Raw genomic sequence first — 12,923 nt, 5'->3', positions numbered from 1 at the left:
CAATTTTTAATATTGTTTAGTTGGGTCGATTTAACACAAAGTAAAATTGACGCCAACGCCTTTTGATCCTTTAGTTCAAAAGCTGCACGTTGCTCATCACTTCTCATCAAAACTTCCCATGTGCTATAATTGTTTTCGTCCAGTTTCTCAATATTGAAATTCATATTTCCACTCATTTTTTATACTTATTGTCCCACAGTGCAAAATTTGTAACTGTCGATCGTCTCATGCACAAAGCAACTACGACGACAATACTGTTGTCCGTGTCTTTCTTTTGTTTTTTCGTTTTCTCTTAAGTATCCCTCCGAGTTGCTATTTACACACACACACTCGGGATTTTCTAAGGCTTGGTATACACACTTTTGGGTATACACACTTGAGTCTCCGTTCGCTTTTGTGTTTCTTGATCCGTTGGGACTGCTTTATTTTGGACTTTAAACCACGGCAACGGTCCGATTCGCTGCAAAATTCTAATCAAAAAAACATAATGCGAATCTCCGTTGAATTTGTTCAACTTGTTCTTTTGCCTTTCTATGTACACACATACACTAATGAGTCTATGCCATTTTTTTAGCACTGCTTTTCACTAAGCACCAAACAATGTTTATTGTTTCTCACTGTTTCTGTTTTATACTGTTTCTGGGTGTATTGGTGTCTGGGCCCATAACCTGTTAAAGTTATTTTATTTGTAAGACAGCAGAAGATCAGTATACAGAATTATATGTGCTTCCGAGTAACATACGCAAGAGACAGACGCCGAAAGAAGAATATCGATATGAGAACATCGATATGAGAACATCGATATGCAGCAGGGCACATGCGCAGTGTTGTTAGAGATCAATATCTAATTATCGTGGCGGTCACTTTGAACACATACAAACAACGAATAAAGTCCTGAAAGTCACTACCAGGCAACAAAGTAGACAGAAATCCTGCGCAGGAAAAGAACAAATAGAATTGCCTAGGCAATCTCTAACAAAAGCTTCAAAGCCCAACGTATATGAAGTCATCAACAATGACGAAGTACGAAAAGTAGTGACCTTGCATGTAAATAATAATTTATGTTTTTTCAAACATGGAAATAAAATCACTGCAAGATATGATGCTAGCGATTTGTAATGGAACCCTTGACTTAGGTCAGTTTTTCCAAAGGCTTGAAACGCAAGCCGGTAAACAAAAAATCAGCCAACTCAAAGTCGCACCGTGGGAAAATATCTTTGAATACATTTCAATAGATAATTTTAAAAATATGGGCAATAAAATATTACGAACAATAAGAGTAGCGCTACTCAACCCGGTGACCCTAATTCAAAATGAAAAAGAAAAAGAAGCAATACTGTCTACATTACATGATGATCCCATACAAGGAGGACATACAGGCATAAAAAAAACCTTGGCCAAGGTCAAAAGACATTATTTTTGGAAAGGTATGACTAAAGAAATAACCAATTACATACGAAAATGTCCAAAATGCCAAAAAGCTAAAGTAACCAAGCACACAATAACTCCATTGACTATTACAGAAACACCATACATGGCTTTTGATAGGGTAAAAGTGGATACGATCGGTCCACTTCCTAAATCAGAACAAGGAAATGAATATGCAGTCACCTTAATATGTGACCTGACAAAATACCTTGTTGCCATACCTATTAGAAACAAAAGTGCAAATACAGTAGCTAAAGCTATTTTTGAAAATTTTATTCTAAAGTACGGTCCAATGAAGGCGTTCATTACGAACATGGGAACAGAATATAAAAATTCAATAGTTGAAGACTTATGTAAAAATCTAAATATCAACGAGGGGGAACGTTGTGAGTTGCTGCGGACACCGCAACTCTACAGTTATACCCGATACTAAGTCAGTATGGCTCTCCTCCGGCAGACGCCGCTAATATTAAACGACACGACAAAGAGTGCGTGCGAGAGAGACAGAAAATCAGTCTGAGCGTGACGTCGGGCGCTGCGTAGCCAGTGCAAATTGATTTGTTCCTTTTGGGTATAAAAATGATCCGATCTGATCGAGATTCAGCAGTCTGATAGATATGGTCATTATCTATGATTCTGCGTTTTTAGTTTTCTCGAATCTGCAATATTGTGGATGCAACAGATTTTCGTTCTTTGTGGGGGCGGAAGGGGCTGGGGCGAAATTCTGAGATAAAGGTTTTATAGTGAGATCTAACAGAAGTGCGGATACCAAATTTGGTTACTCTAGCCTTAATAGTCTCTGAGATTTGTGGATGCCCCAGATTTTCATCCTTTGCTGGGGCGGAAGGGGGTGTGGCGAAATTTGGACACGAAACGGTTAAGGTCCGATATAACAGGAGTGTGGATACCTAATTTGGTTGCTCTGGCTCTTATAGGTTCTGAGATCCTTAAACTCATATTTTGCAATTGGCAAAGCCGACCATGAAACCTGTGTGTTAGAGAGAGACAGAGCGAGAAAGAATGAAATTGTTTTCTTGATTCTGGCTATAATAATTATACGATCTGGTTGAGATTTTACACTCTAGAACATATAGTCATCCTCTACGATTCTACGTTTTTGGTTTTATCGTATCTTTAAAAATGTGGATGCCACAGATTTTCGTCCTTTGTGGGGGCGGAAGTGGGCGGTAGCAGTGACATATCACAGAAGTCTGAATCCAAAACAACGTTGCTCTAGCTCTTATAGTCTTTGGGCACTAGGCGCTGAAGGGGACGGACAGACGGACAGACGGTCGGACGGACAGACAGACAGGGCTCAATCGACTCGGCTATTGATGCTGATCAAGAATATATATACTTTATGGGGTCGGAAACGATTCCTTCTGGACGTTACACACATCCACTTTTACCACAAATCTAATATACCCCAATACTCAATTTGAGTATCGGGTATAAAAACATAACTTCTACTGCACATCATCACCAGACTGTAGGAACCGTGGAGCGAAGCAACAGAACATTTAACGAGCTCATACGCTCATACATCTCAGCTGACAAATCAGATTGGGATATATGGCTGCAATTCTTCGTATATTGTTTTAATACAACCCCCTCTAAGGCACATGATTATTGTCCATATGAGCTAGTTTTCGGTAAGACTTCAAACTTACCAGTTCAATTTAATAGTATAGATAAAATAGCACCTCTATATAACATAGATGATTACTCTAAAGAGAGTAAATATAGATAAGAAGTAGCATATAAACGAGCAAGGATTATGCTCGAGGAGCATAAAATTAAAAATAAACAGCTATATGATTTAAAGTTAAAAGATTTAAATTTAGCTGTAGGAGATAAAGTTTTATTGAAAAATGAAACAGGTCATAAGCTAGATTTTAAATACATAGGACCATATAGAGTAGAAAGTATCGGAGAAAGAGATAACGTCATAATCTCCGATAATAAAAACAAAACTCAGAAAGTCCATAAGGATAGGTTAAAGATTTGCAATTCTTAATCATTTTTAGTGTGGCCATACATAAATATAAAACATAACACATAAAACATAACGTAACACTTTGTTGCAGTGTTTACGTAACAATAAAGTCCCAGACATTCTGGGTGATCGTATTACGATTCACTCAAGAATGCCTCGAGCGACCCAAGTGCAGCGTCAGCATGTTCCCATGACTTGACGGCACTAATCTACATGCATACACACATTTATCTTCCCTCGCGCTCTCGCTACCAACAGCGCAGAGCATATTCACACATATACATACTAACATATAAAAGATAAGAACACATAGTTCTGCCGCTCCGCTGCCGGCGTTACTGGCAGCGCAGCTCCGCGGCTTTTGGCTTATGAAAGCCCAAACACAATTGTTAAATTTAATCAACAAGAACCAACAAATCAGATCGGAGGGATAACTCCCGAAAGATCAATGTTAAGCTATTAAGCGTTTTTAACAACTGTTGCAATTTGAAGTTAATGAAAGTCGAGAGGCTGTTTATAATTCACAATTTATTTGCATATGTAAACCAACTTATCGCGTATGTACATATGGGGATGATTGGGGCGAACGATTGATGCGAGGATGTTTGTCTAATAGCTGCGACGATTCGCTCAAGACTACCCATGCAAGGGCTGACGGGCCAAAGACGTGAGCGAGAGCGTATGATAGCCCGAGAGCGTTAGAGCTGCTCGGGGACGCTGTTAAGCCGAGTCCGAGAGATTGCGACATAAGGAGACGAAAGAATTCCGCTGCATGCGCATATGCGGTAGCAAATGATCTTTGCAGTGGGGGCATTGGAAACGACAACACCAAAATGCATTTAATGCAAAATGCAATAATTTAAAATATTCAAGCTGCTTGACCCGACATACTCCCCCGTTGGAAGCCTGACTTTCAACAGCTTCTTTAAGGGGCAGCAGGCACAGCTTGTTGACGGCGCGCTTGGTGATTCCAAATGACGTCTTCAGCACAGCAACTCGGGCAACGCCATCTCGTCCAGGCAATAGCTCGACCACTCTCGCCAGTGGCCACTTCATGGGAGAAAGATTCTCATCCTTGACAAGAAGCAAATCTGCGACTGCTAAACTAGGCTTCGCAGTGCGCCACTTTGAGCGCTGCTGCAGTGACGTTATGTACTCCTCCTTCCACCGGGACCAAAAGAGCTGCTGCAGGTACGAAACGCGATGCCAGCCGTCCAGGCGATCGAAGTTTAGCTGCGTGACGTCAGGCTCAGCGAACGAAGCAGGAGGGCCACCATTCAAGAAATGCGCTGGAGTTAGAACATCTAGATCGGCTCTCTGCAATTGAAACTAAAGGTCTTGAATTAATCACTGCCGTGATGTGGCACAACAGCGTCCGCAGCTCGGCAAATCCAAGAACCGAGTTGCCTATCGCACGGTAGAAGTGGTACTTGGCCGTCTTCACTGCAACCTCCCATAGACCACCAAAATGAGGGGAGCGCGGAGGAATGAAATGCCAGTCTATAGCCTCGACCAAGCAAAAATCCAGCAGCGCCTTCTGATGGTCATCGCTGAGGACCAGGTGCTTTAATTCCATCAGCTCATTCTTAGCGCCGACAAAATTGGTTGCGTTGTCTGACCAAATTTGCCGCGGCTTCCGTCTGGTACATATGAAGCGCTTTAGTCCATGTAGAAAAGCAACTGTGGATAAGTCCTTTATAAGCTCCAGATGAACAGCCTTGGTAGCGAAACAAATGAAGACGCAGACGTAGCACTTGATTGGAGCCTTGTTGCGTGCCTTCGGTTTGTAGAAAAACGGCCCACAGAAGACCACGCCTGTGATCTCAAAGGCATGAGAACCATCGAGCCGCTCCTTTGGCCGCCATAATATGCTCCAATACCCTGGGCTTCAGTCGAAAGCATCTTACGCACTTGTTTACTGCCTTGTTTACCGTCTTCCTCCCCCCAATAGGCCAATATTGGGATCGAATTAGTCCAAGCAAAGCTCGAGGACCAGCGTGCAGATTCCACTCATGAAAATGGGAGATTATTGCAAGAGTCAGTGGATGGCTGCTGGGCAAGATGATGGGATGACGGCCATCCAAATCCAACGAAGAGTTTTTCAGTCGACCATCTACCCTGAGAAGTCCAAACTGATCCATGAATGGCGGTAACGATGCGATTGAGCTCGATGAGGAGACTGCTCCCCTTGCCCGCAGTGACTTCATGTCCTCCCATAGCTGAGTACGCTGGACTAGTCGTACTAATACCTGGGTTCCATGTTCAATGTCTGAGACAGTAAGTCCGGGGCGCCGAATTCGGTTGCAAAACTTGTGAATGTATCCGAAAACGCGTTGCAAAGAAGCAAATGAATTCGCATACTTGGAATCAGCAATATTGTCCATGTAGGGCGATTTGACCAGAAGAGCCTTCCGACGAAGTTCAAGGGCTGGCTTATCAGGTAGCACAGTGGGTGGCCAGTCATCTGAGGAGCCGCAAAGAAATGGAGGACCATGAGCCCAAAGAGGTGACTCATTCAGCTCAGTCGGATGAGCCCCTCGAGACAGAATGTCGGCTGGGTTTAAAGCTGTGGGAACATAGCGCCATTCCATTTTTTCGGTCATTTCCTGAATCGTTGACACTCTATTTGCAACAAAAATATTAAACTTGACGGCTCGTCCCGAATCCAAGAGAGCGCAACGGCAGAATCACACCAACAGTATCACCTTCCCTTGAATACATTCATTCCAGCTATCTCAGATATGAGCCTAGCCAGCAACTCCGCTCCACAAAGCTCCAACTTTGGTACTGTGTCTTCAAAGGAGCCACACGAGATTTGGCGCAAAGTAAGTGACTGCTGAAATGCTGACCCTTGGACACGACATAAATGCATGCACCATAAGCCTCGATGCTGGCATCGCAAAATCCGTGAATTTCCAGCGTAGAGTCTGGAAGGAGCACAAGCCGAGGAAATTCAAGTCGACGAATCTGACCAAAACTGGTGCATAAATATGCACCTGCCACTCGGTGTTCAGTGCGACTGGAAGGCTTTCATCCCAGGACAACTTCTCTTGGCACAAACGCTGGAGAAAGATTTTGGATTTAGTAATTACGGGACCAGCTAGTCCGAGAGGATCGTAGAATCGCGCTATGGATGACAAAACAGAGCGCCTGCAGGAATTCAAAGAAGATTGAAGGGCCGAGAACGAAAATAATAGTAGATCAGAAACCGGATCCCACGCAAGTCCTAAAGTTTTAGTCACATGGCTGCCATCGTCGAACTTCAAAAATGTTTCCTTGTCCTCTTCCGGAACTCCATCCAGCACAGCAGGGACGTTCGAACACCATTTCCTCAATCTGAACTGACCTCTAGACAAAATTCCAGTAGTTTGCTCCCGAATCCGGATAGCCTCCTCCTGCGAGCTGGCTCCAGATATCAAGTCATCCACGTAGAAGTCTCGGCGAAGGATTTCAGCTCCAACTGGAAACGCCATCTGCTCGTCTATTGCCAACTGATGCATCGCTCGCACAGATAGATAGGAAACAATGGAAACACACGCAAGTCTTCTTCCCTGGAGTTTCTTCACAGAATACACTGCAAGTTGCTATCCTCGGTCGAGACTCTTACACAACGATACATCTTACAGATTTCTCCCGTAATCGCAACGGCGTATGACCGAAATCGAGCAAGAATATGAAACAGTTTGGGTTGGATTACGGGACCAGCCATTAAAACGTCGTTCAGGGAATATCCAGATGAGGTTGAAGCGGATCCATCAAAAACGACGCGAAGCTTGGTCGTAGAACTATCTTCCTTCAATACGCAATGGTGAGGCAAAAAATATCGGCAGTTGCTGATTGACTGGGTAGGAACCTGAGACATATGGCCTAAATCAAGGTACTCCTTTATAAATGTTGCATACTGAGATTTAACATCAGGGCGACGATCTAACTTTCTCTCAAGGGTCAGGAATCTACGAAGCGCTTGATAGTAAGATAATCCAAGGAGATCCAAATTATATTTTGCTGGCAGCCGAACACAATAATCGCCTTTATGTAGTCGACGGAAATGCTGCACAAAGTGTGCTTCACAATCTAGCTCTTCTTTGGTAGACTTTATTATTGGTTCGATGCAATTTTCTACCTCCCAAAACCTCCGAAGAAGCACCTCAATCCGATCCTCTGGACTATTATCCTCAGCAGCTACGGCCCGAGCGCGAGAGACCATCAACGAGGAACCTTTTAAACGCGAACAACTTCCAGACACGACCCATCCCAAGCGCGTTTTCTGAATTGAAGGCAATCCTGGCAGTAGCTTGACCTGACCAACACACAGGATCTCGAAAAACAGACTTGCGCCAATTAGCAGATCGACGCGCTGCGGCTTATAAAACTCCGGATCAGCTAGTGGTATGTTAGATGGAATGTTCCAGTTTTGAGTGTCAATTCCAAAGCTTGGCTGTCGATCGGTTATGCTGGAGGCTACAATGGCAGTGATGAGAGTTGAGTAATCCGATGAGCGAGAGTGCAGGCTAACGTTGACCGAAAATCCATCCGTGACGAAGCTAGAGTCGCCTATTCCCGAGACTGCAGTCGATGATTTCATTTTTCGAAGCTGAAGCTGATTCGCGAAACGAGAAGTTATTAGATGCAACTGGGAGCCGGAATCCAGCAACGCTCGGCAGGGAACTAAAACTCCGGAACGATTTTTGACTAAGACCGTGGCCGTGGCAAGTAAAACAACACCATTCCTGAGATCTTGGGCAATAAGGGCAGACGAGGTAACCGCTGAAGTAGAGGGCGCAGTGGTATGCTCAGAAGGCGTAGACTCAGACAGTGCAGACTGAGATGGAGTATACGGCGCTGATTTCCCTTGGACTTCGGTATCTTCAGGGCTACTAAAATGAAGGAGGGTATGGTGTCTACCCCCGCAGGTACGACAGTTGCTCGAGGTGCACTGAAGTAATCGATGCCCTGTTCTGAGACAATTTATACACAACGAAAGCCGCTTGGCTTCTTTATGGCGATTTGTGGGGGACAGCGCTTTAAACTTCTGGCAGTGCTGGACCTCGTGAGCACCATCGTTGTACAGCGCGCAGCGTGCTACGGTTTGGTTCGTTGTAACCAATGTGGACCTAGAATTATTATGCTTTCTACTTCTGCCCACCTGATTGCTCAACGCATAGCTTGCCATAGAAAAGTCCATCGTCTCCAATGATCTGCATCGCTGCTCCAAGAACGAGGCCATAGATTCCCACGACAGAATTAAGTTTGCTAATGCGGGGTCGTTGAATCGTTCCTCCCACTTCTCTTGGCTCGCTGGATCCAGTTTTCGGAGAATTTCCTGCACGAACTTGAACTTGTCTGAAAGCTCCCGAAGCATGACCACTGACCCAGGTTCCACAGCCTGGAGCGCCAAGATCTCATTGATGTGTGCCTGAAAGACCAATCGCCGATTATTGAATCTGTTTTCCAACAAATCTAACGCCACAGCATAATTGCCATCTGAGATTTCCAGCGACCGAACAGTCTCCAATGGCGAATCCCGCAGACAGGAACGCAAATGCTGGAGCTTTTCTATGTTTGTTAAGTCCGGATGGCTGTCGATGATGGTGGCAAACATTGAATAAAAGTCCGTCCAGTTCGCATACCCGCCGCTAAACGTCGGCAATTGTATAGGAGGCAGGGATGGTACTTGTCTACGGTGAGGTAGCAATTGCGAGCCGGCAAACTCAACCGTAGTATTTCCTCCAGCCAAGGTAGAATGAAACGGCATGCGGCCGCTACTCTTAGCCATTTCCCTCATAATCGCCGCCTTCAGCGAGCTTGCAAGTGACTCAAAAATGTCACACAAACCACTGTGAATTTCTCTTCGATCCAATTCCTCAAGCTCGCCGTGAAACATCTCAAATGTGCTGATCAACTTCTCGACTTGCTCTTGCTTTACCACGAGCATGTAGTAGTCACAGTCTGACGACTCATTCTGCCAAGCGGTAGCTAACCCTTTCATTTTCTCGCATAATTCCGTTGACTTAAGCTTCAACGAGGGGGAACGTTGTGAGTTGCTGCGGACACCGCAACTCTACGGTAATACCCGATACTAAGTCAGTATGGCTCTCCTCCGGCAGACGCCGCTAATATTAAACGACACGACAAAGAGTGCGTGCGAGAGAGACAGAAAATCAGTCTGAGCGTGAAGTCGGGCGCTGCGTAGCCACTGAAAATTGATTTGTTCCTATTGGCTATAAAAATGATCTGATCTGATCCAGATTCAGCAATCTGATAGATATGGTCATTATCTATGATTCTGCGTTTTTAGTTTTCTCGAATGTGCAATATTGTGGATGCAACAGATTTTCGTCCTTTGTGTGGGCGGAAGGGGGCGAAACTTTGAGATACACGTTTTATAGTAAGATCTAACAGGAGTGCGGATACCAAATTTGGTTACTCTAGCCTTAATAGTCTCTGAGATTTTTGAATATCCCCAGATTTTCGTCCTTTGCGGGGGCGGAAGGGGGTGTGGCGAAATTTTGAAACAAACTCGTCTCGGTCCGATATATTAGGAGTGTGGATACCAAATTTGGTTGCTCTAGCTTTTGAGAGAGATCTCTGAGATCTAGGCGCTAATGTTTTACTCTAAGCAAAGCCGCCTATGCTACGTGTGTGTTAGAGAGAGACAGGGCTAGAAAAAATTAAATTGTTTTCTTGATGCTGGCTATAATAATAATACGATCCAATTCAGATTGGATCCAATTCAGTCCCCTTCAGCGCCTAGTGCTCAAAGACTATAAGAGCTAGAGCAACGATGTTTTGGATCCAGACTTCTGTGATATGTCACTGCTACAAAAATATTTCAAAACTTCGCCCCGCCCACTTCGGCCCCCACAAAGGACGAAAATCTGTGGCATCCACATTTTTAAAGATACGATAAAACCATATCATATAGTCATCGTAGAGGATGACTATATGTTCTAGAGTGCAAAATCTCAACCAGATCGTATAATTATTATAGCCAGAATCAAGAAAACAATTTCATTCTTTCTCGCTCTGTCTCTCTCTAACACACAGGTTTCATGGTCGGTTTTGCCAATTGCAAAATATGAGTTCAAGGATCTCAGAACCTATAAGAGCCAGAGCAACCAAATTTGGTATCCACACTCCTGTGATATTGGACCTTGACCGTTTCGTGTCAAAATTTCGCCACACCCCCTTCCGCCCCCGCAAAGGACGAAAATCTGGGGCATCCACAATATTGCAGATTCGAGAAAACTAAAAACGCAGAATCATAGATAATGACCATATCTATCAGATTGCTGAATCTGGATCAGATCGGATCATTTTTGTAGCCAAAAGCATGAAATCAATTTGCAGTGGCTACGCAGCGCCCGACGTCACGCTCAGACTGATTTTCTGTCTCTCTCGCACGCATTCTTTGTCGTGTTGTTCAATATTAGCGGCGGCTGCCGGAGGAGAGCCATACTGACTAAGTATAGGGTATAACTGTAGAGTTGCGGTGTCCGCAGCAACTCACAACGTTCCCCCTCGTTTGTTGTATGTCAAGTTGGGGCTGGATTGGTGGTGGATTCGGGGCGGGAGACAACCTCTAACACTTTTTGCCGATGCTGATGCTGACGATGATGACAAAGGGCAGCGCATGGGGCAAGCTCTGAACTAGTTCAAGACTTTGTTGCTTATCGTTTTCGGTAAGTTTTGGTGGAGAGCGGAAAAGTGGACTCCCACACATATTTTGGAGCATTCTTCAGCTGGGGAAATTAGCAGGGAACTCATATTAAATTTTGCATCGCAAATACTGCGAAGAAGGTCAGGCCGATGGAGGCAGGGCTGGGAGCAGGGCAGTGGGTTGCACTCGCCACTCAAGCCGGACGCTTTCATAAGTGATTCACTTTCCGGCAGGGCCGCAGACAAACACACTCACACACAGATACATAGATACACATGCAGAGGGCGAAATTCAAGGAGTCGGCATGGCTGTAAATCTGTGCTAAACAGGATGGGAGGCTCCGGCAGCTGCAGCACAGCGCAGCACAGCATAGCGCAACGGAAGCGGATGTGGATGCGGATGAGATTGAGGATGCAGAATGAGGAAGGAGGAGAAGGAGGAGGCAGCTGCTAAGACAGCAGCGTGGCACGCGCGGATGCTAGGCGTTGATAGCGGCAGCTTATCAGCTTCGTTAGAGCCAAGACCAAGAACCAAGGGCCAGGAGCTGCTACCGCCAGCATCCTGCCTGGGGACACATTGCGTGTGCGGGTATTAAAGGAGCATTACATTAAAGTGGCGGAGTGTAGTGGATTGGCTTGGAGCTCGGAAGTCAAGTGAAAGTTGGTGGCAAGGACGCAGCCACTTACTTAGCTCCCTCTTAAGTATGGTTACCTCACCTTCAAAGGGGTTTCTTCAAAGCGTAAGTCGGGATATCAGCCATTCAATAAGGATTCATGGGCGAGTGAGACTGCGAAAATACATGTACATGTACAGTTTTCAACAGGAACCAGCTTCAATAGTCAGCTTTAAGTCTTAATCCGTTGCATTTCTCATTCAGAACAAAATTCGATAATATTCTTAGGGTTTAATGGTCCTGGCCCGAAAAAGGCATAATTTTTAAAGAACAAATAAAGTAAACATTTTCTATAGGGTTGAGATGGCAGAGCTCAAAGTTGAGGTCCATAAGGCTGCATTAGCTGTTCTTACTCCACATTCCACAGCATAAAGTCCTCGTCCGTCAGTGACGTTGCAGGGTGCCCCATTCGGACTCTTGCGCTACCCAAAATCGAGGAGCCTCGTACTGCTGAGAGTCCCGGTTCTCCTTAGTCACAAACAGCAGAACATTGATCATTTGCATGGTCTCCTTATGGCTCAGCTCTGTATCGCGATCCACATCGTGGAGAAATTCAGACGGCGGCATTGTCCTGCCTTGGTAAAATAATTACTAATGACGCCATTCCCGGCCTTCCACAACCACAACCTTCCAACTTTGAGCTTTAATGCCCTTTCCTCCTTCCTCACAGCGATGTAGTTGTAGATGTAGTTGCCATTAATAAAACAAATAAATTAAATTAAATTACAATCCTATTATTTTATTTTTTAGATTTAGTTCGCCTATTTTGATTGTCGAAGCCAGGGATACAAATTTGTAGGCTCCGCCAAAAAGTATGCACCATATAAAGTCGTTTCCGAATTTCGTATCATGCTTTTTGGCTTCAATTTGGATGTAGAATTGATGTAAAAATCACGTAGATATACAATTTGTTGGCTGTAATCAAGGTTCTTGTTCGCTGTTAGCACGTCCAAGAAAGGAATATGCGGGTAACGGTGTGTTATAATATATATACAAATCCCCTGTCTAAAAGCTGCAGCTGTTTCACCCGTTTTTCACTACTCACCGTTTAATATCCCGAGATGGGCGTTAATTTCATTCCAAATGAATTCAACTGATTGCCTTTCCTTTCCAGTGGAGCTGGCTTGTTCTTGTGGCACGACAGAATAGAAAACATGTCACCTCTT

General features: G+C 44.5%; 1 protein-coding gene across 2 annotated transcripts; it reads right to left on the bottom strand.

The window, feature by feature from the left end:
* Window positions 1-11,953: 11,953 nt before the first annotated feature.
* Window positions 11,954-12,521, bottom strand: LOC117193755 (ubiquitin carboxyl-terminal hydrolase 32-like). Of its 2 annotated transcripts, none has more exons than XM_033398486.1 (2): window positions 12,385-12,521; window positions 11,954-12,332 (listed from the first exon to the last, which is right to left on the bottom strand). In XM_033398486.1, exon 2 carries the CDS (start codon window positions 12,322-12,324, stop codon window positions 12,142-12,144), a length of 183 nt encoding a protein of 60 aa, XP_033254377.1. In that variant the 5' UTR covers window positions 12,325-12,332; window positions 12,385-12,521; the 3' UTR covers window positions 11,954-12,141. The 2 variants fall into 2 exon arrangements, with proteins under 2 accessions (XP_033254377.1, XP_033254376.1); XM_033398485.1 differs by having other exon boundaries at window positions 11,955-12,328; window positions 12,385-12,519.
* Between the last annotated feature and the right edge of the window lie 402 nt (window positions 12,522-12,923).

Source organism: Drosophila miranda, assembly GCF_003369915.1.
Source record: "Drosophila miranda strain MSH22 chromosome Y unlocalized genomic scaffold, D.miranda_PacBio2.1 Contig_Y2_pilon, whole genome shotgun sequence".
NCBI lineage: Eukaryota > Metazoa > Arthropoda > Insecta > Diptera > Drosophilidae > Drosophila > Drosophila miranda.
Note: the sequence above shows the minus strand (reverse complement) of the source record. Positions and strands in the feature narration are given on the sequence as shown.